The 27,557-nt window shown below is 34.5% G+C and overlaps 2 protein-coding genes across 2 annotated transcripts; one reads left to right on the top strand and one right to left on the bottom strand.

Moving 5' to 3' along the window:
- Positions 1-235: 235 nt before the first annotated feature.
- On the top strand, positions 236-8,528 carry LOC134854140 (uncharacterized; the record flags this gene model as incomplete). The annotated part of the gene is given in 4 exon segments (XM_063870263.1): positions 236-503; positions 4,167-4,565; positions 5,243-5,315; positions 8,099-8,528. Coding segments are annotated over 4 exon segments (870 nt in total), but the record flags the coding sequence as incomplete, so codon positions are not given.
- Positions 8,529-10,129: 1,601 nt separating this feature from the next.
- LOC134854139 (coatomer subunit delta-like) lies at positions 10,130-27,186 on the bottom strand. Its single transcript, XM_063870262.1, has 11 exons — positions 27,137-27,186; positions 27,024-27,063; positions 26,686-26,909; positions 23,967-24,146; positions 23,266-23,554; positions 22,554-22,635; positions 21,244-21,406; positions 19,420-19,567; positions 18,233-18,341; positions 13,704-13,911; positions 10,130-11,131 (listed from the first exon to the last, which is right to left on the bottom strand). The coding sequence occupies exons 1-11, from the start codon at positions 27,137-27,139 to the stop codon at positions 11,036-11,038; spliced, it is 1,542 nt and encodes a 513-aa protein (XP_063726332.1). The 5' UTR covers positions 27,140-27,186; the 3' UTR covers positions 10,130-11,035.
- Positions 27,187-27,557: the final 371 nt, after the last annotated feature.

Raw genomic sequence — 27,557 nt, 5'->3', positions numbered from 1 at the left:
TGTTTCTACACAGCCTGGTATGTGAGTAAACACAGGAAATAAGTATTCAAAAAAAAAAACCAAGTTGTCTATTTTTTTTCGAAAAGCTTTTGATTGAGTTTAGAATACAGTAGACCATTCAAGGTTTCATCCTTTTATGAGCTGTCTTGTTGATATCGTTGTCTTGTTGAGATCTTTGATATCGTTTGTTGATTATTTTATTATGTTGCAATAACATATCTCAACTAATTTATAGGAAACAACAGAAATGATGAATGGAAAGGGTAAGAAAGTGGGCTGCATAGCAGAGCAAAATAGTGGCAACAGTCCATACAGCAGCAGTGCCATGACAGAGCCAGTCAGTAACTGGGAACTGAGTCGGAACCATTTCCAAACCCACTTTCAAAACCAACAGCATAAACAACAACAACAACAACAACAATCCCTCTCGCGACCCCCACCCCTGGACCAGATGGCACTGCGCAACAAACTAGCATTAGTTGAAGCCACTCAAAACAAAAGCGGTAAACTTCTCTGATTGGATCAGGCCCTTGTTGCGGTTACTCGACTATCGTTTGAGCGACTCGAACAAAAATGGCTAAACGTAAATCGAACACCTCGACGACCAATTAGTTAAAGTAGTTAACTTGTCTTATATAAAAAATTTTCCAGTTTTTTCCAGTTTTTTCTTCATTTGTCAAGAGTTTTTTCTTCATTTGTGAAGAGTTTTCCAGTTTTTTTCTTCATTTGTCAAATATATTTTTTTGGGCCAAATGTCATAGATGCTTAGGTAATGTAGTTTTTAACAGATTTTTCACTATTTTTTTCTGAACAATTATACGATTTTTTGATTTTCAAAATCTGACAAAGACAACAAGATAGCTGGAATAAAAAGTTAAATTTCGGCAAAAATTAATCAAAAAAGGAGAAATCAAAACGAAAAAACATAGCCGATTACTGTGCAAGTAAAGCAGCAGAGAATGTTTCAGCAATAGTCGTAGAAAAACTCAAATTAGTGTCGTTTTTTCTGCATGGTGTGATAAAAAATCTGAACGAAAAAATAGAAATTAGGCATATTTGACTTTTATAGTAATATAGCAAAACAATTTTTGTAGAAAACTGACTAGAAAGTCGAAAAAAAAGTTTGGAAAACCGTGCAAAAGATTTTTGAATTTTGAAGTTTTTGATTCCCAAATTAGCGCTAAAAAACTCCAAACACTAAATTTATTTGAATAAAGTTAATTTTCACAGCTTACATTAAGCATAAATAAGCTTTTGTAAGCCTGCTCAGCCTAAAGGTTTTCTCGATAGTTTTTGGTGGCACCAATTTTTTCCTGGAAAACAAAAATAAAAAAATAAAAAAATTAAAACACACCCGAATATAAAGTGCCTCTACGTTTTTCAAATGGTCAGAACATTTAGTTCATTGAAAGCACCACATCTGCATTTCCGTTCATTATTTTATCTATACCCAGTGTAAAAACACTTACAATTATCATAAGTTTTCAGTCCCTTGATGAATAAGTTCTTGAATGTAAGCTTGAGGGAGGCATCAATGTACTTTAATCTAACGTATTTTTTTGATTTATATAGTTTTAATTTATGTTTTTTGTTCAGTTATGTTTCATTCTTTTAAAAGTCGATGAGCATAATTCACACTCCTATATCGCGTTTTTCGTTTTTTTTTTCAGAAAAAATCCTAAGGTTTTTTTAAGCTCAAATTTACTTTTTCGCGGTTTGGCCTTTGATTTTTCTTAAGCTCACTTCATTTTTTTTTAAAAGGAAAAAAAGCTCCACTATAAAAGTGCGAAAATGTAAAGGTCACAAAAAACGTGGTTGACTTCTAATTTTCAAAATGGAATTTAGGTTTCAGACTTTCCAGTAAAAGAAAACACTTACCTTTTGAACTAGTTTCCTCAAATTGGTTCAATTTTGTCAAAAAATTGCCAGTCATAAATTGTTCTAGTTATTCAAAGAGCTTTGAGGTCATTCATTTTTCTTTGAAATTGAAAAACTGGGATTTTGTCGAAAAAGAAGTCGGCATTTATTTTAAACTTAATTGCGTTCTTTGACTATTTTCCATTGGTCTGTTTGCTATGTTTATGAGTGTGAGTGGGGAGGACGGTCTGAAAACTAGATAGTACAAGCAATACAAACCAAATCAAAGTAAATCAGCATCAAGAATGATGACTCTGAACTCTAAGCCAGAGTTTCAATCCGTTTTTTTTCCAGGAGTGAAAAAAAAAATTTTAGACCTAAAAAATGAATTTTTGTTTATAAACGTTTCGAACTCTTTCGGAAAAAATTTTTCCATGAAAAAATTTCTATCAGGGAAAAATCACGCTCACGTTTAATTGTTACTGTTTTATTCTGAACTTTTAATCAAGTTGACTTCGAATGTATCAGCCAAAAGGAAGACAAGTAGCGGTATCCATGAAAACAAAAGTGCAAATGGTGCAAAAAATAGAACAAATATGTAAATTCTAGTGTCAATCAAAAAAACTAACAGTTGTTTTAAAAAACTTGAAAAAGATCGCGCGAAAATTTAGTTTTTCGATTTTGATTTCATTTAAGTTTTAATTTATTCGAAATTTTTTTAAGAGTCGGGTAATTTTTTTCTAAAAGTTGTTTATGCCTATTTTTTTCTTAATTTTGATTTAAGTTTAGGTTCATATTCCGTTCAAGTACTAATGGAATTGCAAGCTGCGCAAGAAGTTTGAACGATTTTTAGTTTTGAAAGCTAATTTCAATTTTCATAGTTTTCAGTAAAAAAGTTTGTCTTTTCGTCCATTTTCCTAAAAGTGGGTTCAAAACCTTTCAATGTTTTGATTATGTTTTAAGAATAATTGTTAAAATTAGTGGTCTTTTTTGCGTTTGCTCGAATTCCTTTAAGCTTATCAGTTGAATCCATGTGACATCTAATAGTCGTACTTGATTATGCGCGGAAAAAATCTTTAAAAAACTATTCTCAAAATAACGGTTCTTTCTACTTCATGGTCGGAACACAAAAAAGAGCCTGCACATTGAAGAAACTGATCACAATCTGAAAAAAAATTCCAGAAACAAAATTCATGATAAAAACTCAACAAAGATTAGGTGTACAACAATTTCGAGTTTGTGCTCTTCTTTGTCAATAATCAATCCAAAAGGCCAAGATTTTTTGTATTAGGTATTAGAAGTTTCGATAGTATGAGGAAGTATTCGATTTTTTACTAAAAAATTAAATTTTTCATTTTGTCAAATTGCTGCGTTTTTAAGTTTTTGTCTAACTGTTTTTGTCTAACTGTTTTTCGTTTTTGTAGTTCCAACCACGAAACGGAAAGGACTTTTTATATTTGTGTTTGATTTTTTTTCTTGTTTTTACACAATATCAGTTACTATAAACCAACATCAAATGCGGATGCGTGAACTATCTTTCTAAAAAATTTTCAGTCGCAATTTGTGTGAAAAAATATTTTTAAAAATCCAAAAAGTTGCCTGTTACACAATTTTAGTACGAATTTAGGACTACGGTGTCTAAAGAAACTGGCAGAACAATTCTGCTCGAGCTGGTTTTTTTCCTCAAAGCAGTTTTCAAGTAGCAATTTAAGAAAAAAAGTTTTATCGCAGTCTGAACGAAACGAATGCCTGAGCTCACAAATAAGAAATTGTTTCACCTGTGATCACTTTTCGGTAAAGTTATGTGGGCAATTATGTATGCATTATTATAACTCACAAGCAGCGAATAAACCCCGCGAAGAAAATTTTCAACCCGAGTTGACGAATAGTATTGATCCAATTAATGTCCTATTTGATGAGAAATTATCCTTTTGTAATGAACTTTGCGTGTTGTTGAAGGTATTTTTTTCTTTTTGCAGAATTTTTTAAATTTCAACTAAAAATTATTTCAGATTCCTAAAAATTCTTTAATAAAACCATTGAGTATTTCTAGATTCTGCCCTCACGCGCATAAAAAAGACTTAAATTTCACAAAATTAACTGGGGTCGAAACTATATGTACTGCTTGGGCATCAACCAATTATTCTTGTTTTCGTTCAATTTAGCATTTTTCAATTTTACGCGCGGTCCTATTTATGACGAATGAAAGGTTATACTCCTAACATTGGCGTTGTCGGAAACGCAGTGTTGAAACGCACCAATTAGGAGTGTTGTCTAAAATTCAAAACTAGTTTCAGTTATTTTTTCAGCTGTGGAGGCAAAAACGTTGAAAAAGAAGCTTCCTCCGAGAGGTAGGCGGTCTGGTATGGATCAGAGCAGCGGAACTGACGACGAGCTATTTTCCCTTTCGGTCAATGTAGTCAAAAGTGGGATTTCGGCTATTTGCGACACTATCCACAAAACTTCAAACCATAATGGCGATATGCGTGAACAAAACGAGCACTATGAGGTGATCACGCGTGAACAGAGGGCGAATTCAGAACAACTTGAAAATGAGGAGAAGGAGAGTGTGACCAAGTTAGAAGGAGGGCAGGGGGGTCCAAATATGCGAGAGGGTACGAGGAGTATTCAATGTCAGACTTCAGAAGCACTGGAGGGGAAAGTGGTGGCTGAGATAAAACAAGTACAAGTGCAACAAGAGATAGACGGTATGTCGTCGGATTACATTCAATTTTGGTCATCGAATCTTTTTTTGGTCAACAAATCTAAACCAAGTGAGTCAAATTGCTCATTTTGGCGTCAGAAACCACTTTTTTCAAATTAAATTTTCATATAAAAATCTAATCAAATCGAGAGATTCATTGAAATTTTGAAAAAAAAGGTATTTTCTTTTAACTCACTTGGTTTAGATTTGGCATTTCAAAACACGTTGAGTATCGTACTTAAGCTAGGGGAAAGAAAAGCTAGATTCTGTTGGCGAATCTGGGTGTCTGATATCTGGGAGACTTATTTAACCGCCGAGGAATTTTTTTCTCAAATTTACCTTCATCAACTTTGATGAGTATTGCTAAGCCTTTTTTTCAATCTGTTGCAGGGCTTTTGGCGTTAAAAAATGTATTTTGCCAAGGGGGATTGAATTTTGCGGAAGAAATTCTTTCATAATGACCACAAAAAGTAAATTCTAACCGGTCGAGCTGTTGTTAATTTGAAAAATTGATCTGCTGTTTATGTTGATATTGATCACAAAAAACTAGTAATGATTTTATTAACTCATTACAAACTTTTTTCTTAAATAGAGTATTTGACATATAGAAAGTTTAAGGTCGAATAGCAGTCGTAATTGCAATTTTAAAAATTAATTTAAAAATTTGAAGATTTTTTTCAGGCGTTGGAGACAAAAAAGTGACTGCAGCAGATGTTATGAAGAAAGAGCCAACGAGATCTCAACTGAAGAGAAAGTAAGTGATAATGCATTCAAAAACCAAAGGATCAATTGAGCAATCTCCCCAAATGCCCAGCCCCCCAAACCCCGTAATGACCGATTGAGATATCTCGTCACATGCAAAAAGGCGTTAAAACGCTACAAAAGATCTTAATACCAAAGTGGTTCTAAAATGCAAAAAGGCGTTAAAACGCTACAAAAGATCTTAATACCAAAAATGAAAACTTTTTTTCATTAATGACAGGTAAAAGTTGGCTTTGTAAGCATCTGTACAAAAATTCGGCTCTACACTAATTTCAAGTGATAATAAACAAACAAGCATTAAGTACCTCTTGAGCTAACTCTACCCACGCGAGAATGGGATGCGGGATTGCTCAAATGATCCAAAGTAAAACACACCCCAATACAAAAAGTCGATTGCTGTCATGGTATATCAAAATAATCCGCCCACAGTCATTTTTGATACACAGAGGCGAAGTTGTACTTCGCATAATAAAGCAAAAATATTACTGATAACGCTACTGGGAAAAATTGAATAAGTAAAACTTTGAGCCTAAATAATTTCTTGAGTGACGCACGCCAATTATGAGTCTACATAATTAATTGCTAAGTGATGCAAGCTAATTATGACGCATTGGCAGTACCAGTCGATTTGAAAAAAAATCTAACATGCCTCAATTTATAAAGCGGACGCATTTTAACTAGTTCACGAAAAAATTCATTAAAAACATCCGACCCTGCCCGAATAGGTTCCACTTTTTTTAGTTGCGGGTCTCCTTCCCTACCTCTACGCTACAGATTCATGATACCTTGAAGCTAAAGTGTTATTTGTAATATAATAGTCTGTGTTAATATCTTTAACATTGGTTGTACTTAATAGCTGGTTATTGATCTTACACACATACTGCGATAAAATTTCAAAATGAACACTAATGTTTGGAACTTAGGTTGGAAAGAAAAAAGAGTTCATACTCTCAAACAAGCTTTGCTTTGGTAATCTTTCTCTGAACGTTTCTGTGTTTTTTTTTAGAAAAACAACATTAGAAAAAAATATCAGCAAAATTAAACAATCAAGCACTTCCAAACATACGCTTGATGAAAAAAAGTTTTTCGATTCCAAATTGATTGCGCGGATTATTCAGGATTAACCCGGATGTGTTGAACATTCTCTCAAGTCCTTCTTTTAACCTCCCGATGAGCTTCAGTGTTGCGCTGATCACTTCTGGATTCCGTTGTTCTATCCGGTTGATTGCTCTTTTCATTTCATCGAATCCAAAAAAAGCCGTACACCTTAAATACGTAGCAAATCAAGAATCCGAAATAAAATATATATTCAACTTTTTGACACTTTCGAAAATTAAGGCGAGAATTTTCGGGTCCATTCTCGTTAAGCCGAAAACGAAACTGCAGACATAATTATTCTACCTATTGAACTTTTTTCAAGTTTTACGATTATAACTCCTGAAACAGATAAAGCTTCATAAATTTTTGTCCTGAAAAATTCGCAACATAAGTTGAATAGCAATTTAATCAAAACATCGTCTTACAAGAGACTGAATAAAAATAAAAAATCATATTCTTGGAGTAAAATTAGGTAAGTACGTCTTTAGTCCCTATTGCAACTTTGCTCGCTTGCTTTCCTTTTAAGACCAAACTGAGTGTTTAGTGAATTGTGAGCGGATTCCGCAACACGGACGCTCTTTTTTGTTCTTTAATTCTCTTTGATCGTACTGACAAATTTTTTCATTTTTAAAGACTTGTCTCGGAAAATCTTCCGACCAATGATCTACAAAATTGAAAACTCAAAACGCTCGGAAAATCTGATATCCATTTTTTGTGACGGAACCTAAAAATTTTCTAAAAACGCCTTCTATAGGCACCAATCTATACTAAATGCGAAGGGGGAGCGCGCGCCGAAAAAAAAACGATTTTTTGGTGAGTATTTTTCAAAAATGCCCTAAAAAGCCGTTTTTGGCCTGTTTTTTTAAAACTTAATGAACGTAGTGAAGACTCTTATTTAGGTCTTGCTGTTTTTTTTTGTCAAGCAAAAGTCTCTATTAAATTCAATTGATATTCACCTGCTGAAAATGACGTAAATAGCACTCTGCAAATACGAACGTGGAAATGGCGCAAAAAACGTGAACGATTTCTAGCTTCGAAAGTGGAAATTTATTTTTAAATTTCCAGCGGAAAAAACTCTACATGTTGATCCAGTTTTCTCAAGTTGGGTTAATGTTATTAAATAAGCGCCAATCACAAATCGTTCTAGAAATTCAAGCTTAAAGTGCATCTATTTTTTTTTTCGAAATTCGAAAGTTTTCCAACTAAGTCAGTGTTTTTTTAATGTTTACTGGCGTTCATTACTCTTTTCCAATCTTCGATTGACTATGTTAATTTTCCTACGGCGAACAAATTTTGGCCAAAACAGGGTCTTTTAAAGGCTTTGGAAGAGCTCGGAAAATCAATTTGGTCGACCTAAAAAAAGGTCGACAAAATTTTCGAATTTTTTTTTGAAAATCCGCCCAATCGAGAAAATGCTAGATCCGCCCCTGGATCTACTTAACAATCCACCTTCCCCGCCTTTCAACAGAGGGGGAGTAAATTGTTAAGTAGATTAATTTGCCGAACTTTCGACCAATCAGAATGCAGCAAAATTTGAATTTTAAAAAAACAAACTCTTGTACTATTCACTGCTTTTATTTATAGTGGTGGCAATTCTTTAGTAGGTACCAAAGCGAGGGCGATTGTTAAGTAGATCCAAAAAGACTATGAGCAAATTTTAAATTTATGTCTTATTAGGAAAACGACATCGGCTAGTTGCAACTGCTTCTCGATGAGACAACATGACGCATCGGACATAAGTGTGGCGGAGGAGGGAGATAATGGGAAGAAATTAGTGCTCATTGACCAAGTCATGTGCTGCAAGTAGACTGTGCATCGAGCAGAAAACACTATTCATCAGGCAACCAAGACCTAGCAAAGTTTGATCCATAAGCAAATGTTTTGATCGAAAGAAAGCCAAAAGGCAAACAGGAGTGTTTACCAAAGTACCTCATAGAAGTTCAGAATGGTCAAAAAGCTGCCACGGCGACAGCAAAACACCGTACTAAATTAAATTGAATAGTGATTTTCTGTTTTCGCATCTAAAGAACAATAGCTGCGTTCAGAACGTCAATGTTCTCTAAATACATAATTTCGCTAACTTCTAAATTGATAATTTTTCCTTTCCTAGTCGAATCATTCAGCCAACATTTACAAAAAATTAAAACGAAATCCTAAAACTGGTATCTTTAAATATTCCATTGCTTTCAGTTTATTTAAATAAGTAAGCTGACCATACTTTAGCGTTCTTATCCTTCAAGAAGGTTTATGTTGAATTTACGCACTAACCAGGTGAAACAATTACTAACCAGGAGAAAGTAATTTTTTAGTGACCTAACTGAACACCAATTACTGTTTGTGAGTTTCATTTGTTCAACATTTTTTTTTTCAAAAATTCTATCAATAAATTCAAACAAAATAGCTTGAGACGCCTTAAGAACAGACATTACATTCAGGAATTTGCTTTGCGAAATGAAATCTTTCTCATTTAGTGACACATTATTTATATTCATTAGCGTGCTTGCGGTTTAAAAATTTCCAGTTGCAGCAAACAAAAAAATACTAAAATTACGCGCGCAATAAGTATCGTAAGTTGGCTAAATAAACTTCATAAAAAATAATCACCTTTTTATATTAGCAGTTATTGATTTCTTTCAGGCAAATGAAAGTTCGAAACTAAACAAGTTCATTCAACTGATTTACAGAAGAAAATCATGGTAACTTTAGTATATTTTTTTGATAACTTCACTCTTAAATGATAGTTAGTTTCAGTTTTCTTACGCATTTTGAATTCATTAGACTGCAAATAGACGTTTCACCAAAAAAATTCTCCACAAATGCAAAACGGAGCTTCGCAGAATCGAAATTTAAAATCCGCTAACTAAAAAAAAGAACTAACTAAAAAGCCGCTAACGAAAAAAAAAATAAAAATAATTTGAAAAATAAAATATTGAGAACTCAAAATGAAAAAGTAGTTTTGAAACAAAACCATGCCAAGACAAAAGAATGTGAAATTAGCTTCGGAAGAAAACTAAAATAGCGGCAAAAGAGCCAAAAATATCGTCTCAGAAACCTGTTACGCCGAAAAATAATTCAAAAATACTTAATAAAAAAGTATTAAGTTTCCCTCACCCTCAAAACATACAGAATAAGAAAGTCAAACGAATTTTCGAAAAGTCAAGTTGGTAAAATTACATTCATCTTAAAAAGCAAATTCCGAACAAGACAGTTATCTAAAAAACTAACATGAACAAAGTAAGTCAGTTGCAGTAAATTTGCTTAAGAGAGGCTTTCAGGAAATGAGCCCAGTGAGTACTCTGAACAACTTTAATTACGGGAAAAAAGTAGCTAGTTGCAATACTCTTGCTTATCGAAAGGATAATAAGAAATGTTTTGGAGGCTGCTGGATTCAAAGAACCTCAAAGCATTGCTATTACCCAAAACTAGGTCGCAAGCTGTACTAGAATTTCTCCCAAATTTTGTTAGAATTAGAATTGGTTACTGGAAAAAGTCTAGTTATTGAATTTAAAAATCTGCTCTCGCAGGTGTCAAGTTAATCAAAATATAACTTAGAACGTGTATATAAAAAAAATGCGTGTGAACAAATAAAACTAACCAATAAAAATTCAAAACACCGTACGACTTAAAGCAATAGAACTTCGTCCATACTTAAAATTCAAATAGCCCTCAGAAGACACTTTCTCTTGCTCGTGAACTTAAACAAAACAATTGAGAATAAACTTGATAATTAACCCATTATATATGTATTTATAATGACATTTTAATCGAATAACAACTCCCATAGCATCATATTTACCACTGAAATTCATCGTAAGAATAGTATAACAATTACAAATTCCACAAACCCGTCTTCTGCTTCTACTAGTGACAAGTGGAGATCAAAAGGTCAGTAGGGTTCACGTTACGTGAGATCAGTCACACTAGATTTGATTGCAATTCCTTCAATATAATTCCTTACAGGAAAATAAGAAAAAAAGTTGTCAAAATTATGTTACATCCAAAAACCTCAAAAAGGAAATTATTCGAAGCATCGTTCAAATGAGACATCAAATTGCGCCAATGGAACGACCGACAAAACATACCCAATAAAAGCAAAGACTTATACTATGTTTTTACACATTAATTTTTATGTAATAGCCAGGAATGGAAATACGACACGGCACTGCAAAATGTTTTGGGTGATATGAAGATAAAACAGGCCCGAAAATGGAGGGGAGAATTTTAATCGGGACTTTAAAGGGGATTACTTTCCAATCCAATTAATTCAAAACTTCATCAACAACAAGTTTAATCATTATTTGCATCGAAATACTCATTATAAACAATAAATGATCATATCCAAATTGTGAAGTCGAAAATTTATTTATATTTTACACAGAAAAAAAACTTTTGATAAATGCGTTGCTCTGCCGTCACAATTCAATTTCACAATTTTACCATACTAAATATTCCGCATTGAATTTTGCTGTGGTAACAGGATATCAATTACAAGGTTTTTTCGTGCGCAGTTTCATTTTGTGATGTACTTTTTTCCGTTTAAACATTCCCATCCCTTTCCAACGATTGATGATTGATCGAACTTTTTACTGTAGTCTTTCTTCTCGCGAGTCGTCACTAAATTATGTCGTACTTTTCCACGACTAAAGATGACTCGGTGGAATATCTGAGAGAAACATTGTCGTCGTCTTGGCTTTGGGTCACACGATCAATCTGAACAGAAATAATTTCTATTACAAATCACAGAAAGATTCAGAAATAAGCCTCGAATTAGTAAAAATTCGGCTACATGTGGTATTCGATCCTGCGACTTAGATATTATGAGTCTCACAAACTAACAACTCAGCCATGGACACTTAACAATACTAGCCACAAAAATCTAGTGATAAATAACAACACTAACCACAAAAAAGTAGAGCACAGAATGCTATGAAGCTTCCAATGCTACAGATTGTGATTATAGCATCAAAGAAATAAGTCAATACTTTTGTTTGCGATTTGGTTAGAAAAAAAGAAGGTTCATACAAATACACTAACGCTCGCTTACTCGTTAGTGAAATGAAACTCACATACTATCCACTCAGCCACGGACGCTTAATTAATCACAAATAATTAAAGCAGAGAGTGGATGCTATAAAATTCCCAATGCTGCAGATCGTGATTATAGCAAGTGCCACCAATTAAGTGGACACTTTTAAGTAACACTTTTACTTGCGAGTCAGGTTAGAAAAAAAGAAGGTTCGTACTGATACACTATCGCAAAAAAGAAAAAAATGTATAGGTTTGCTTATTCAATTGTCGCCTACCGGATTTGAGCTCATTACCTCCAAAATAGAACCTAATGTCTTTAAAACTGCGTAGTATCAACTTCTATCTTCCAATCACAATCCAATGAATCACTCATAAATGCTGAACTACTAATAGGTTCCGAAGAAGTTATTGCGTAGTAAGGTTCTACCCATCCAATTTTGGCTACTTCAAGAAAATCTTCAAGTTAAATGTGGTATCACATTAAATCGCTTTCAATAGTCATTCTGATTACAAAAAAATGAACTTTCGAATTTCAAAGAAAAAATATACCCTGCTGGATATTCGAATTTCAAAACAATTTTTGATTGACACTTTTTTGATAAAATTAACTCAATTAGAAAAAAAATGGTTCAATAGGTCGAAAAAAATTTCTGCTAGGAAATCTGAAAATGAAAACCTATTTTTTGATACAAGAAGTCGATTACGTTTTCCTGACCTTTAAAGTATTGCTATTGAATAATTGAGTTTGCGTTCTTTTTAGACGAAGGCGGAGCTCTGTTTCGCAAACAAAGCCAAAAAAAGCGCAAAGTAACTTTAAAAATACAACAAATTGAACTGAGGAAAGAAAAAATAAACAAAACAAAATTTTATCTCGTGCCGGAACGAAATTCCCTGACATGAGTCTCAAGTCCTCTTATCTGCGCCATATTAGTTTGAAATAAATTACCACAAACCAGCAATAAAGCAGCTACAGATGCTATTCATTTTTCCATGCTATGCATTGAAGCAAGAAAGCCAGCAAAAGAGCACTTTATTTGCAAATTAGAATGGAAAAACAGATTTCGCAATATGACACTATGCTCGCATTTGTAAACACGGCAAAGATACGGGAGCTTCAAAATACATTAAAACTCAATTTTGCATATAAAAATTTGGAATATAATTAACTAAAGGCAACCAAAATTAACTCTGCATGTAATAAATTAGAATGTATAACCAAAATGCATATAAATTATGCATTTCAAAACCCTCGCGAAGTATGTCGAGCTGAAAAATTTCTCAAATTGAACTTGGACTATTAAACTGTGGTATAAATCGAAAAACCTTTTTCCATTCAAATAACGAATTTAGAAAAAAAACATCAACTGTGTTGACGTATTACTAATCAAATGTCAAAGCACATGTAAATATATTGCTAATGCAGCACACTAATTCAACAGTGCCACCAAATGTAGCACCTTTAGGTGCGACTTAGGTTGGAAAACTATCACACTACGCTACGCTCGAGTAAGAAGGAAATTAATTGAATTCAGAAAAAAATGAAAAGTCAAACCGCTAAAAACTTGAGCCTGAACAAATTTTACACAGAGGCGAAGCTGCACTTTACAAACACTTTACACAGAGGCTATGGCTGAGATTCGATTCTGCGACGTTGAGATTAAAGAGCCACACACGCTAACCACTCGGCCGTTGAAGCTTAACAGTAGATAGAAAATTAAACACTAGCACCAAAAAAAGCCGAGGACAGATGCTATGCAATTACCAGTGAAATTTCCAAATATGTGAACACTTTAAATGAGCACTTTTATTTGCGAGTTAGCTCAGAAAAAAAGAAAGATCTTAATAAAACACTACGCTGACGCTAGTATAAAGACTTGTTGCTGAAAAAAGAAACAGGAAAAAATTATCACGATTTATATACTACGGACTGCGGTCGGTGTTTAGACAACCGCGTCTTCATACTCGTCAGTAAGCAGACAAATACTATATTAACCAATCAGAATCGAGATGGGAAAGCAAACTTATGAAATAAATAATTAATAATTGATTCCTTGTCTCGATTTTGAGTGGTTAAAATGGTATTTGTCTGCTTACTGACGAGCATGAATACGCGGTTGTCCAAATACTGCCACATAACCATATACTACGATCATTGACACTTAAAACAGTCGCCTCGATATACAACTCAAAACTCCGATTATATAAAAATCACTTGTAAGGTTTGCAGTGAATGAGATGAGCATGACGAACATACCTGGACGTCTGAGATAAGTTTTGGGGAGTAGAATGAGACATGGATGGGGAAGAAAGTGTCTGGGTTGGCGGATCCACACGTGAACACCAGGGTGCCGGTGGAGTTGTGCTGGTCCACCACTTCCAGGCGCCAGAACAGAGCACCTCTTCTGGACTCAAACTGGTAGTTACCGTCTATCTCCGACACCACCGGCGCACCCGCATTCGAACTACAAGCAACAAAACACGCAATGATCAGCATCTACTCATTTTCAGCACATTTATAATACACCACCTAAATTAGATACTACCGCTCTTTTCAAGACTTGGATCACAGCGATTGAACCTAATGAGAAACGTATTCAACATTTCAGTCAATTAATTTGTACCAAATTTACGAGATACAGGACAGACACATATTTTCATGATATATAGTGCAGATAGACAAAATCGATTAGCACAACGCCAACATAACTCACCAAAATACGGAGCTTAATTCAGTAAGCCGATGAGTCTTCATTAGTCAGATTGCAGATCAAATTCGGTAACGATAAAAAAAAATGGAAATAAAACACAAAAACTGAGAAGAGCTTAAGCTAGTGACAGATGAACGAAGAAGGATTTATTTATCAAAAATCAAGTTGAAACAATCTATAATCAATTTATTTTCAAGTGGGTAGAATTTAAAGTAAGCAATATGTTCAGTACAGGAAATCGGAAGGAATGGACGAACCACGCATTGCTCCCATACAAAAAGGCTACCCGCAAGTCAAATAATTTTAAATTAAAATAATCATAAAAAAAATAAAATCAATTAAAATAATTTTGAGCGGTTACTTAATTTTTTTTTGGGAAAATTAGCACAAGTCATCAGCACGCGGCCACACTGCCATCAATAAAATTACACAATGTTTCAAATACCCATGGATAAAGACAGGAAAATTAACACAAAAAAGATAAACTTTTTAATTTTTTAAATGTTTTTGATCTAAATTTGAAAAGAAATAGATGGATCAACCTCTACGGTTAGAGGAGCAAACTTACATTAAAAATCAGCTATCAAGAAAATATGGGCTTAGAAAGAAATGTTTGTTTGGTATTTTTTGAATAACTTGACGATAATTAATCAAGTTGCGATATCTTGAAAACAAGATTTGGAGTTTCAATTTTTTCAGGCGACTATCGTAACTTGAAACTGATTATCTGATAACAAAAATTAAATATCTCATGAAATAAGTGTTGTACCAGTCCATTATTACCAAGTAACGAATTGTTTTTTGAAAACTTATGGACAGAAACCATTTCTTCATATACGGTCAATTTCTCGAAATTGTCAGGCAACAGATTATTTTCGCTCATCGTTCTCAGTACTTTCACTCCTCTGTTTGTAAAAAAAAAAATGAAAACTTAATTTATGTTTACAGAATGGGGGAACGAAAATTGTACATTTTGAACTTCTTGTTTAATACGCAACTTTTAATTGAGCACAAAGAATTCAGAAAAACTGGAAAATGTCTTTTATTTGCCGGTCGGAAACTTAACTCAAACAAATTGCACAACGAAAAAAAAAGAAAAAACTAAACTTGTGCCACCTTAGGCGAGGAAATCACATTTTATTGGCTTTTTGTTCGACTGATATTATTTGAGCAAGATCGAAGATGGTACATAGTATCTCAGATTTGAAACTATACCACAATGCCACCCTATGATAGATTTTGATTGACCTTGATAACAATTCTCAAGAACATTGACACAAAGATTAGAAGCACTTCTATTTCTTCAAAACTCATTGGTAATTTTATCTGAGTTGAAAAACAATGAACACGAACAAAACACGGAATATTTGGATTTTACATCTAATTGAAAATCCGTCTTGAAATATGATAAATCACATGATATAATTATATCGTCTGCACAAAGAAAAACAATTAAATTGGAAACTGCATGATGCACATCAATTAAACGAAACAAAAAGAAACGAGCCTACAACAGATCCTTGAAGTACACCTGCAGTGATTGGTAGCCCATAAGATGAACAATTAATCACATTTACACAAGGACCTTTCATTGACAAACAGCATTCAAACCATCTGTAACAATTGATACGTTTTCCGTAGCATTCGACCTTAAAACTCTAAATCAACAAAGAAGTTACATTTAATAATTTTATTGACTGATCGTCTTATTCCCGGCATTAACTCGGCTAATGCATCAACCGTGACAAAGTCTCCCGGAAATCACACTTTCGATGAAACCATAGTTCAAACTTTTGCAGATAGTTCTTAATGCGAGAGTGCATAATTTTTTCAATTATTTTGCTGCAGCTACTCAAGAGTGAAATTGGGCGAAAATTGCTCTTTCATCCTGTTTTCAGCAATGAGAAGTGAAACAACTTTTGCAAATTTGGGTTCTGGAAAAAAATCAGAAAAACAAAAATTAGTCAAGTATGTTAAATAAGGTTCTATCACAAAACAACTAGTTGAGCGAAAAACTTATTTCATCAACCTCATAAATTTCTTGAGGTTTCAGGCTATTTTAAACTTTAATTACCTCGACAAATAAGCAGTTGATTAAATAAATAGCTTGACTTGATTATGCCATTTGAACCACGGGACTAACAAATTTTACGTGGTTTTAAATCGAAGCCAATTTGGTGCCAACCGACGAGAAATACTCATTGAAAATGTTGACTATTCAGGGACAGTCAGAAAAATGTCTCTCGTCTTTATAGAGTGAAAAAATATTCGTGTTTTTAGAGTTGAGAAGATAGCCAATCGAAGATGGGAAAAGAGTAATGAACGCAAGTAAACATAAAAAAACACTGACTTTCTTGAAAAATCTCAACTCTCGAGTTCTAAAGAAAAAAATTAGATGCCCTTTAAGCTCTTTGGATTTCTAGAACAATTTATGATTGGCGCTTTTTGATACTATGAACCCAACTAGAGAAAACTGGATCCATAAGTTTTTATTCCATTGGAAATCTAAAAATCAAATTCCTCTTTCGAAACTAGAAATCGTTCACGTTTTTTCGTGCCATTTCCACGTTTGTATTTGGAGAGCGCTATTTAAGTCACTTTCAGCAGATTAATTTCAATTGAACTCAAAAAGTGCATATATACCTAAGTGCATTAAAAAATGAATCAATATGTATGAATGCACATCTGTAGTTATTAGTGATTTTAAAGCCTTTTCCTGAAAAAAAAACAACAAAAAAATCTGTAAGACCTATATAAGTGTCTTCACTACGTTCGTTACTCTTAATAAAAAACCTTTTTGATCTTCAAACGACTCAAAAGAGGCTTCTAAGCCAACATACCATACACCAAAAACATAGCCAATCGAAGATTGGAAAAGAGTAACGAACGCAATGTACATTTAAAAAAAAAAACACTCAAAAAACTCAACTTTCGAATTTTAAAGAAACTATATGCAATTTAAGCTCTTGAAATTCTAGAAAAATTTATGACTGTCGCTTTTTGATAACATGAACCCCATTTGAGAAAACGGGATCAATAGGTAAAGTTTTTATCCCGCTCGGAAATCTTTAAAATAAATTCCACTTTCGAAACTAGTAACCGTTCACGTTTTTTTTGCGCCATTTACACGTTCGTATTTGGAGAGTGCTATTTACGTCACCTTCAGCATATGAATTTCAATTGAACTCAAAAAGTGCATTATAATTAAGTGCATCAATATTTTCAGACTTTTCCCTGAAAAAAATCAGCAAGACCTATATAAGAGTCTTCACTACGTTCATTACTCTTAAAAATATGAAGAAAAAAATTCAGCAAACCGAATGGTAATATTACTAGCCTAAAAAGAGCGGAGGGGGCGTCAAAATTGTTTCCCTAGAAACGACCCAAAAATAGGTCACTAAGCCGATAAAAATAGGCCTAATTATTTTGAGCTGAACAAAAAGTTCTAGCGGAAGAAAAATACGAAGTCAAGGTAAATAAAATTACAAATTGTAGAAGTACATCAAACACTAAACGTAACATAAAAAGAAAATGCGCGCAGCAAAAATAAATAATTCCACGATGTGACAACTAGGCCGACAACAGATAAGCAGACAAATAATTGGCCGACAATTATATTTTTGAGAACATTTCCCGTTTAAAAAAAATAGTTCCTGGTCAGATTGGAACCCAGGACCTTTGCCGTCCTAGGCGTATACGTTACCTCCAAACTAAGTGCGCCGAGAACGCCAATAATTTAATTTATTTTGAAACAAGGTACCACTAGAGATGAGTCCAGAAGACCTGCGAACACCCCTGTGAACAAAGTTAATTACGAGGGAAAAAGTCCAGTACCCGATTGCAATACGCATGCTTATCGCAAGGGCAATAACGATTGCTAATCGCAAGTCTAAAGACTTTTTTATTAAACAATTCAACGCGATCTATTTAAGTGATAAATCACTTGTTCATTAACAATTTTAGAGGTAAATTAGATACTTCTGTTTTATTAGAAAAAAATGACCTGCTTTGCAAGAAAACTGGTGCTTGTGAAAATAGGCGGGCGAACAGGAGAGATAATAATGTGGCTACTAACGGGATGGGTATTTCGATCTGGACTCCTCTGAGCTCGAGGCTCCTGTTCTGCAACTCATACTCCACGTTCACCTCACACCCGTCCCCACCCTCATTGGGCCAACAGTTGACTAAAAACAGAACAAGATATTCCACCACATGCCAATGCATACTCGCCGCCACGAGGTTTAAAGTTCAGTCTATAAATAACCTCAATAAATTGAAACCATGATTTTGAACTAACAAGATCTGTGATTTATGCACAAATCATTTCGCAATCTACAAGTTAATTTTGGGGAAACTGTCGAGAAGTGACTTAAGCATTCATCTCTTCATCCAAACTTATATAATTCGAACCCTATTATCACCGGTAATCACATCTTCAGAGAGGCTCACAACTCAGAAAATTAACGAAATTAAATTGCAATTAAGATTTAACCAGGACCACAGAACCAATTCTAGGCGACAGTCTCGACAAAATTTTGTTTCTTTGGCTCTTTAGGTATTTCGTTTCCTCAACTGCTCATTAGGTACTATAGAGCCCCAACATAGTTTTTACAACCGATAACTTACTATCGAAACGCGTTGTAGTTAAGTTTGCACTAATTGGCCAACAAAGTATTCCCTTGCTGACAAACTTATAGCATAACTCATAATATGCCTTGCATCACAACTTTTATTAATTGTTCCGACTTTCGATACGAAAGTAACGGAATATTTGTGCTCGGGGTGGTTTTTTTTTCTTCAGACAAATTTCAACTTTTTAAGTAGCCATTTTTGACGGAATTATTTTATATCATTCAAAAATTATTGTTATTCTGAGCTTTAATTTGGAAAGATATTTCACCTGTGGTCATTTTTCGTTAAGTTAAGGGGGATTAAAGATTGCCATTTGGAGCAATTATCGCGCGCTATATTTCGCTCTATTAACGTGTAAGCGGAGATTTAATCTGTCTTAGAAATCGTTCGAAATTGTTTGAAGGAAGCTTATTTGCCATAATTGATTTGTTACTAGCAGCGAAATCTATCCTTTTGTTCTTTTAATGGCGTGTGGGGGGATGATTTTCACAAAAACCTCATATGAAAAAAAAATCGATTTTATTTTTTTTACATTTAATTTTTTCAGGTTATTACTGCTCCATAGACCTTAAAAGGCAGTCGGAACATTCAAGGCTTCGCCCTGATACGAGCAGTCTTGTTTAAACTTACTAGTGAATGGGACAAATGAGTCATCCTGGGACTGCAGTCGCCACTTGAGCACCCCCGTGTCCGTGTTCACCGGGAATGTCTTCTCCGCATTCCGCAGAGCAATCACGTGGTCATTCACGAAACGCTGTCTGTCAATGTTCGGATGCGGCTGAAACACACTTCAATTTGAACTCCCATTTAACCAGACCGGAGTTTAAAAACCTCATTATGAAATTTCCAAGACAAAAAAAAATTCTGCAGTAGCGATAAGCAATGAAGTTCAATTCAATAAAAATCGTTTTATCGACTTTTGCGTTCTTCTAGATCTTCATTTGCGCTGCAAAAACTTGAGTAGATATAAATTTAACACACAGAGGCGAAGCACAGCTTATACTTATACAAGAAACTCGCACGGTCGAAAAAACTAGATCTATCAAATGAATAAAGCTAGTTTTGAAAAACAAGCGAATAAAAAACATCGGAATAAAATTACCAAGCGGTAACAACGCCGAAAATACTTGAGCAGAAACTGGTGATATGTTACAATAGGTGGTAATTTTGAGTATAGTGCATGTATTAAATTTCACAACTAAAATGCATAATATAGTCTTTTCATTTTCAATCATTGTCATATCATTTTCAATAGTTTTTGTAAATAAATTACTCTGCCAAATGAAATTTTAATCAAAAAAATCAAATTTCACACTTCTTTTGCCGAAAAAATTGGCTTTCGAAAAAATTATAATTAACGTGCGAAGTATAACAAAAAGCGATCCAGCTATTCAAATTGAACCTACCACCTATTGTAATATATCACCCAGAAACTCAAGTCAAAAAGTTTTGAAAGACTAGACTTAAAAACTAGTGAAACTTTTTCAGTCTCTCTTCAAAACGCACACACGCAAACATAAAACGTTTTTCGCTTATCAACGACGCATTTTGAGGCCACAAAAACAAATCAATTTTTAACAAATCGGATTGATCAAATCACGACCAACAGAAGCTTAGAATGAACCGAGCGGATAGTTAAATCGCTAATATGCTCAAAATATGTCTGTTGCAGTATTTCCTACACGGCGGACCAGGAAATGAGTCCTGTAAACAAAACTAACGAAAAAAAGGCTATGTGATTGCAACACAATTGCTTTCGCGAGTGTAAAAATGAAACTTTGAAATTACACAACAAAACAGCATCCGATTTTGGGGATTTGACGCTCTCTCGGGGATTTGACTCCCTGACAACCGAAAGGATCCCCAAATTGGTTCTTTTTCACATTTTACGACATCCATTTTTTGGTTGACCAATCCTAAAACTTTACTGAAGCCAAACTTTCTCCGAGTTATTTTGTGGCGCAGAACTTTTTTCACACAAATAGCGTCTGTAGTGCTCGTTAATCAGTTGGGTCAACTTGAAAAAAGGTCCTCCAAATTTGTCCTCCCTTTCGAAAAAATTTATTGATGCACTCCCACCTCCGCTGTTTCCATTGTGATAGCAATTGTGCTGACTTAACGGACCTCTTTAAGTATATCCCCCTCGGATACCTAGTAACAAACATCCCCCCACCCCTACAATGAAATAAATCAACGGTTAAGCATATCAAAATTTTATACCTATTAACGAATCCCCCCTTTTTGCAAAAGGGGGATATAGTTAAAGAGATCCGACCTATGCACTGCCATGACCAGTCAGGAACGAAATTTCCCTAACTCTCTCTCTCTCTCTCGATCTCTCAAACATAAACAATCTCTCTAATTCAATCAGAAGCTCGAAGCAGAGATCGATGTAGCTACAACAACAACAACCTAAGCACTGTGCCATATGCACCTCAGCGTGTGTGTACTGACCTGTGGCTGTGTGCCTCTGATGTGGTTCTTGAGATAGATGGCCACTCTGTTGAATCTCTCCTCGAACACTTTGTTGTACATCATTCCGTGCAGGTCGAACGACTCCACGCCCCCGTCTCTGTTCAGCACCACCGACAACTTCTCCTCAACCCGCAAATGCACACTACACACGCACACACCCAACACAAACAATTAAGAATACGAAGACAAATTAGAAAACAAAGCCAAGTAAAACCGAACAAAGTTAATTGAACATTTTCCAACTTCCCATTTTCAAATATATATAAATCAAAGAGTCTTCTACGTTCATAACTCTTAAAAACCATAAAGAAAAAAAATGATCCTTGAATTAGTAAAAATGCGTCTACGTCTCGGATTCGATCTGCGACCAAGAGATTATGAGTCTCACACACTAACCACTCAGCCACGGACGCTTAATAAATCACATACACTAGCTCCAAATAAAGCAAAGCATAGAATAGATGCTATGAAATTCCGAAGGCTTAAGATCGTGATTATAGCAGAAGTGTCACCAAATAAGTGAACAGTTTTATTTGCGAGTTAGATTAGAAAAAAAAGAATTTTCGTACTATTACACTAACGCTCGCAAGCTGGCTAGTGTAATGAACGCGGTGGGAACAAGCTGTGCTCAACTAGTTGAATTTAAAAAAAACTTTTGAATCTCGAAGAAAAATAGATGGCCTTAAAGCTCTTTGAACTTGTAGAACAATTTCTGATGGACACTTCTTTGTTAAAAATTATCCAATTTGAGAAAACTGGATCAATAGGTAAATTTTTTATTTCACTGGGATATCTGATAATTAATTTCCTTTTTCGAAATTAGAAGTCGATCAGTTGTTCGTGACTTTTACATTTTTGCTGTTCGATAGTGGAGTTTGCCTTCCTTTTAACAAAAAAAATGTACTGAACTTTAAAAGAAATCACAAGTCAAACAGCGAAAAATCAAAATTGAGCGTGAACAAATTTTAAGACTTTTTCCTGAAAAACCCAAAAAAAAAAATCAGCAGGGCCTAAATAAGAGTACTCACTACGTTCATTACTCTTAATTACAAATTGACGCATTAAATACAAATACTTAAGGATAGTTGCAACAAACTACGTGGCTTCTACGAACTGTGTTATCTCAAAGTAACATTTAGAAGACACACGTGGCAACTGATTCTGGCTCGTTTGTGAAAGTATCATCAAGATAGGACGACAAAATGCCAAGAAACAGGGACATTGCAAAAATTTCTGTCAAGGACTTAAAGAGTTTGCTTACAAGCAACTAAATAGTAAATTAGGCCTACTTTTCAATTTGAACTCGAGAAGGTGGGACAACTGGAGTTTCCAATGGCCTGTTTCTGTCCGATAGTCCAGCGGAACGGATGTCTAAAAATACCAGCAAGTAAACAACTAACTTTGCATTAATTAAATTGTCGTCTCAAAATATACACATGGCCAAAAGAGGAAATTTAGCTGAAAAGTCTGAGCAGATCCGCAAACCGATAACGATGTTGCCAACGATTTGTAATTATGAAAAAAATTGAGGATCAATGCTCAATTTGAAGTACTTTCGAGCTATCGCTCATCGTCAGCATCTTAAACCACACAGAACATTAAAACTTGTAAGCAAGCACCAGAGTCAATCAAACAAAATAACAAATAAACCAAAAATACAAAAACAAGATAAATTTTTCTGAGGCGGAACATATCCACACTGTGCAGAAAGTTGATGCTTCATAGCTTGATGGTCAGGGGACGCCTGCGATTCACCTCCTTCGTTTTTATCGATGACTTCAGTTTTCCACTATAAAGAGAGCTTACAACGTTTTTAACTGCACGATGTCTGTACTCCGGTTTAGAATAGATGTCTCAAAGGCAAGCAATCCACTGCAAACTCGGAAATGTATCGCTACTGGTGCCGATAGCATCAAGTGCTCGGACAGTCGTGATTTGGATTTAATTAAATTGACTTTAGGCTAGAGCAGAGCTTGAAAAAAGATCAAAATAATGCCAAACCTTCTCCCTCGTTTTTGAGCTGGTCCACAAAACTGTCCACATTTCCCCTCTTTGAACCCAATTGCATGCCCTTCTTGCCCGCTGTGATTCGGTTACTAGAGTTAGTATTGGCGTTCATATTGTACTTGGGCTGCTCTACCGGGGCCGTGACTGTGACCACCGAACTGATACTTTCGTACGGTCTCCCTCCGCCAATGCCTCGACGACCTCCTCGTTCATCCAGTTTCCTCTTATTGTCCATCTCTTTGATCTTCTTCTTCATCTCCGCCTTCGCTTCCCTTTCTTGGCTCTAAATTACACACTTAACTCATATTCTTTGCTTCAGATGTCAGTTCGAGAAATAAATAGTACAGAGCAACACCTCATCTTGCGTAAAACTACATTAAAAACCTTTCTGAAAAAAAATTTGAAGTACGTAATTTATGTTTTTTTATTATAAATTTCAATTTTTCTAATATGTATCTTTGATTCGTTGAATTGCTTTGACTGCAATGATGTTCAAGAGTAGGCTCCAAGTCGGCATCATACATGCCTTTCGCCTATCCTCTCCAGGATATTTTTTCTTTTCATAAATTTAACGTAAATCGATTTTGTTGAATTAATGAAAGTTTTTGTGAATTGTATTTATTAATGCACGATGTAATTATATGCTGGAGAAATAAATTCTTTCTTTGAATTAGCTGGAAAATAAAAAAACCAACCTGTCGAACAGCCAGTTGCACTTTTTCCTCGTGAGAGTCCATCTCGATAAAGCCTCTGATCATTTGTGGGTTGACACTTTCTCGATATCCCAGAGCTACGATTTCGTCGAATGCGAAAATCAAATTAAATGCATTCTCTGCAATTCCCATTTCGTCAACAGAGTGACTGTATTCTGGAATCTGCAATGTAAAACTTCTCAAAAGTTAAACAAAACTAAAATCGCAAAAAATTAGTGCTTAAAACACTATAGAGAATAAATTAAACTACTAACAACTACCTATATTAGTATACCCATATGAAAATCTTAAAAACGGTCAAAACTTCAAAAACCCGAATAAAAAAGTTTCTGCAAAAAGCAGGTCACTGCCATTAAACTAGAAGAGAATCCAAAAGCGGGTTTCTGGATCGAACACATAACCAGAGAATTGGCACGCTAGTTTTCGAGTAAAATTCCAAAAAACGTCAAACTTTCAAATTGCAGTGACCATTTATGCAGGTAGGCTCTCAACAACTTGCTGTTAAAAAATATTGTCTGTAGCCGCTTACGAAGAAGGTATTCACGCAACCTGTTGTTTCAATAGAACTAAGATTTGAGAGATTAGTTCAAGAGAAAATTCAAAAAGTTTCCAAAAATTGTCAAAAGGTTTTGAATTTGCCTAGTGGCTTGTGAGATGCTGCTATTACAGGGAAGCTTCCCACTAACCGTTATCTCCAATGAACTCACAATCTCAAATTTGGGAGTTAAAGTTTTCGAGACACGTCAAAAAGATTCAAAAAATGGTCAAAGTTTCAAAAAAAAATGAACATTCCGAGGGCCATATAATTATGTGCGCAGCCGCTTATGCAGGGGAGCTTTTCCAATAAATTCTGTTCATTAACACTAAAATCTCAGATTTGGAGGATAGTTTTTGAGACGTGGCCGGAACAAAAAACATGGTATGGGCGGGATTCGAACCCCGGACCTCAGGGAGCAAAGGCGTTACCTCTAGTCCAAATGCGAAGAACCTGATGTTGCGAAGACTCAATTATACTAGCGTGTAACGCACCTCCGGTGCTTCGAATTTTTGACAAATAAAAAACTCATGTATTGGAAATAAGATCTGCATCCTTTGAAGTTACTCTGACAGCACCTAATTACAGGGTTTGTTAAGTTTTTTTATTCAAGTTTTTCAAATTCAAATTGAAAAAAAAACCATAAACTTTTGTGAAGTTTTTTTATATTTAAATTCTAAATTTTCAATAATTCAAATGACATAACAAACCTCACATATCGGAAACTATGACCATTGAGCAGTCGCTTTCGGACAAGATTTGCAACTACAGAGTTGGGAATTTCAAATTTTGAGAAACTTCAAATTTAAGTTTTCTAAAAAAAACTTTAAAAAATAAATAAAAAAACGTCATATATCACAAACTATATCAATTTAAACAGTCGCATTTGAAGGCAAGATTCGCAAAACCTGAGAGTAATCTAAAAGCTTTAAATTTAAGCTTTCCGAACATTTTAAATTGTAAGCTTTCCGAACATTTTTGGAAAAAACAAGCAAATATAAATAGGCGAAATTCGCAACCCCTGGGTTATCTTGACTGCAGCTACACAGTCTCACTATAGAGATGGGAACTTTAAATTGTTTTGAAGTTTTTTTAGATCTAAGTTCTTTGAACAATTTTTAAAAAGACATAACAAACGTCACATATCGGAAACTAAGAGTATCTGAGCAATCACAATTGGACGCAAGACTTGCCATTTGGAACTTTCAAGAGTACATTGACAGTAAATAACTACAAGGTTGGGAATTTCAAATCTTATGAATATTTAAAAGTTTTCTGAAAAATTTAAGAAATCATAAAACAAGTCTTATCTCGAAAACTACAAGGTTTTGAGTAGTCATCTTTGGAGGCAACATTCGCAATCTTTGAACGTATTCTGACAGCAGCCAACTACAGGGTTGGGAATTTCAAATTTTGTGAAGTATTTTCTAGTTTGAGTTTTCTGAAAACAATTGAAAAATCACAAACGTTGCCGTATCTTGTAAGCTAAAGGGATTTGGGTATTCACAATTGGAGGCCAAATTAGCAACCCCTGGAAAACCCCTGTAAGCTCACATTATTGAGTTGCTAATTTTAAATTTAGTGAAATAAGCACTGAATTCAGACTGGAAATAGACTTAACCATTGCAATATACGATATAGCTTAAGTGAGAAAAAAAGTCTTTCGTTAAACATGCAAAAACAACGCATTGAAAAACCTTGAACATGGCGAGATATTGAAGCCCGGATTTAAATATATAATAGATAGAAGATAGATAACAGATAGCAAATTGAAAAATTGTAAGACAAGTTGTTTACTGGAAAAAAAATCTAGTTTCCGAGTACAAGAAACTTGCTTTCGCAAATGTAAAAAATTTCATAAAGCAGGCCCTGACCAGATTAAATTTGAAAAAATTAGCCCTTACAGGCAAAGTCGTTACCTCTAGGCCAAGTGTGACGGAGAAAATTGAATTTATTACAAATCAAGCTATCAGATGATTTTGCTAAGTAAGTTGTTAACCTGAAAAAAGTACATTTTTCGATTTGGTAACGCTTGCAATAATAAGTAACCAAACCCTTTTACGTATGAATATTTTGTGCTACGATCACATTAACTGGATACTTTAGTTTCAATAAGGAAAAATTAAAGCAATTTATAAATCATGCAATCTGCACAGGCAGGCTTACCACTTTAGCAAAAAGTCGCAATGTTTCCAGATCTTCTAATATGTTGCTGTTTTTTGTTGTGATTAGCACTATGTATAATTTTTCAATTGCTTGATAAACATATCGGACGCTCTCGGTCTCAACGAATGTGTGCTGTTTCCCACTTGTAATCAGTTTCGGAAAGGCGGAGAGAAGACCTTCGATTCTTGATCTATTCATGTCAACAAACTGCCGGGACACGAGGACTGCAAAAAACATACAACGAACAATAAAATCCAAATTTTGCCAAACAACTATTACTAGTTGATAAAATGGTTAAAATACAATTTGAAAACTGCATGAAAAATGAGACTGCGTACCTTTACCCCCTTTCGTACAAACTGCTGCTGCTAACAGTACCTGAAAAATTAATTACATTTGCACCATGATTAATTGGGAAAGCAATATAGCAGAGCAAACGACTCTGACTTACCATGGTTTATAAATCACGCTTCTCAGCAGATTCTGAGGAACATATATCTGAAAGGAAACAGTTTGTCACTTTACCAATATAACAGTGATATGCATGAAAATTGACATATCTGAGAAATTTTGTAGCATGACAAACACCTTTCAAATACGATTGCAACGCAATTCATTTTCCGCATTGAAAAATGAACATTTTAATCAAGATTTAATATGAAGCGTATACCAATAAAACCAAACTAAAAAATCTTAAAATTGCACAGTTAATGATCATACAACGTTAAGAACAGTTAATGATCATACAGCGTATTCGAGGCAGTCAAATGCATTTAAAATTCATCCATGTTACCATTCCATAAGCTGCCTGTAGCTGTAACATTCGCCCGCAATGAAAGACGACGTTTTCTGATTGTTGTAATGTAACATTC

This window comes from Symsagittifera roscoffensis, chromosome 9 (assembly GCF_963678635.1).
Source record: "Symsagittifera roscoffensis chromosome 9, txSymRosc1.1, whole genome shotgun sequence".
In the NCBI taxonomy this organism is placed as follows: Eukaryota; Metazoa; Xenacoelomorpha; order Acoela; family Convolutidae; genus Symsagittifera; species Symsagittifera roscoffensis.
The sequence above is the reverse complement of the archived record's forward strand: the minus strand, read 5'-3'. Positions and strand labels throughout refer to the sequence as shown.

Bases quoted from the DNA above. Each gene is read 5' to 3' on its own strand.
- LOC134854139 (XM_063870262.1), bottom strand. The intron at 18,342-19,419 runs GTAAGTTTAAAC...TTCTGTTTTTAG, and splicing joins CTCATTTGTCCCATTCACTA to TCAACTGTTGGCCCAATGAG. The intron at 11,132-13,703 runs GTATGTTCGTCA...ATTTCTGTTCAG, and splicing joins AACTTATCTCAGACGTCCAG to ATTGATCGTGTGACCCAAAG.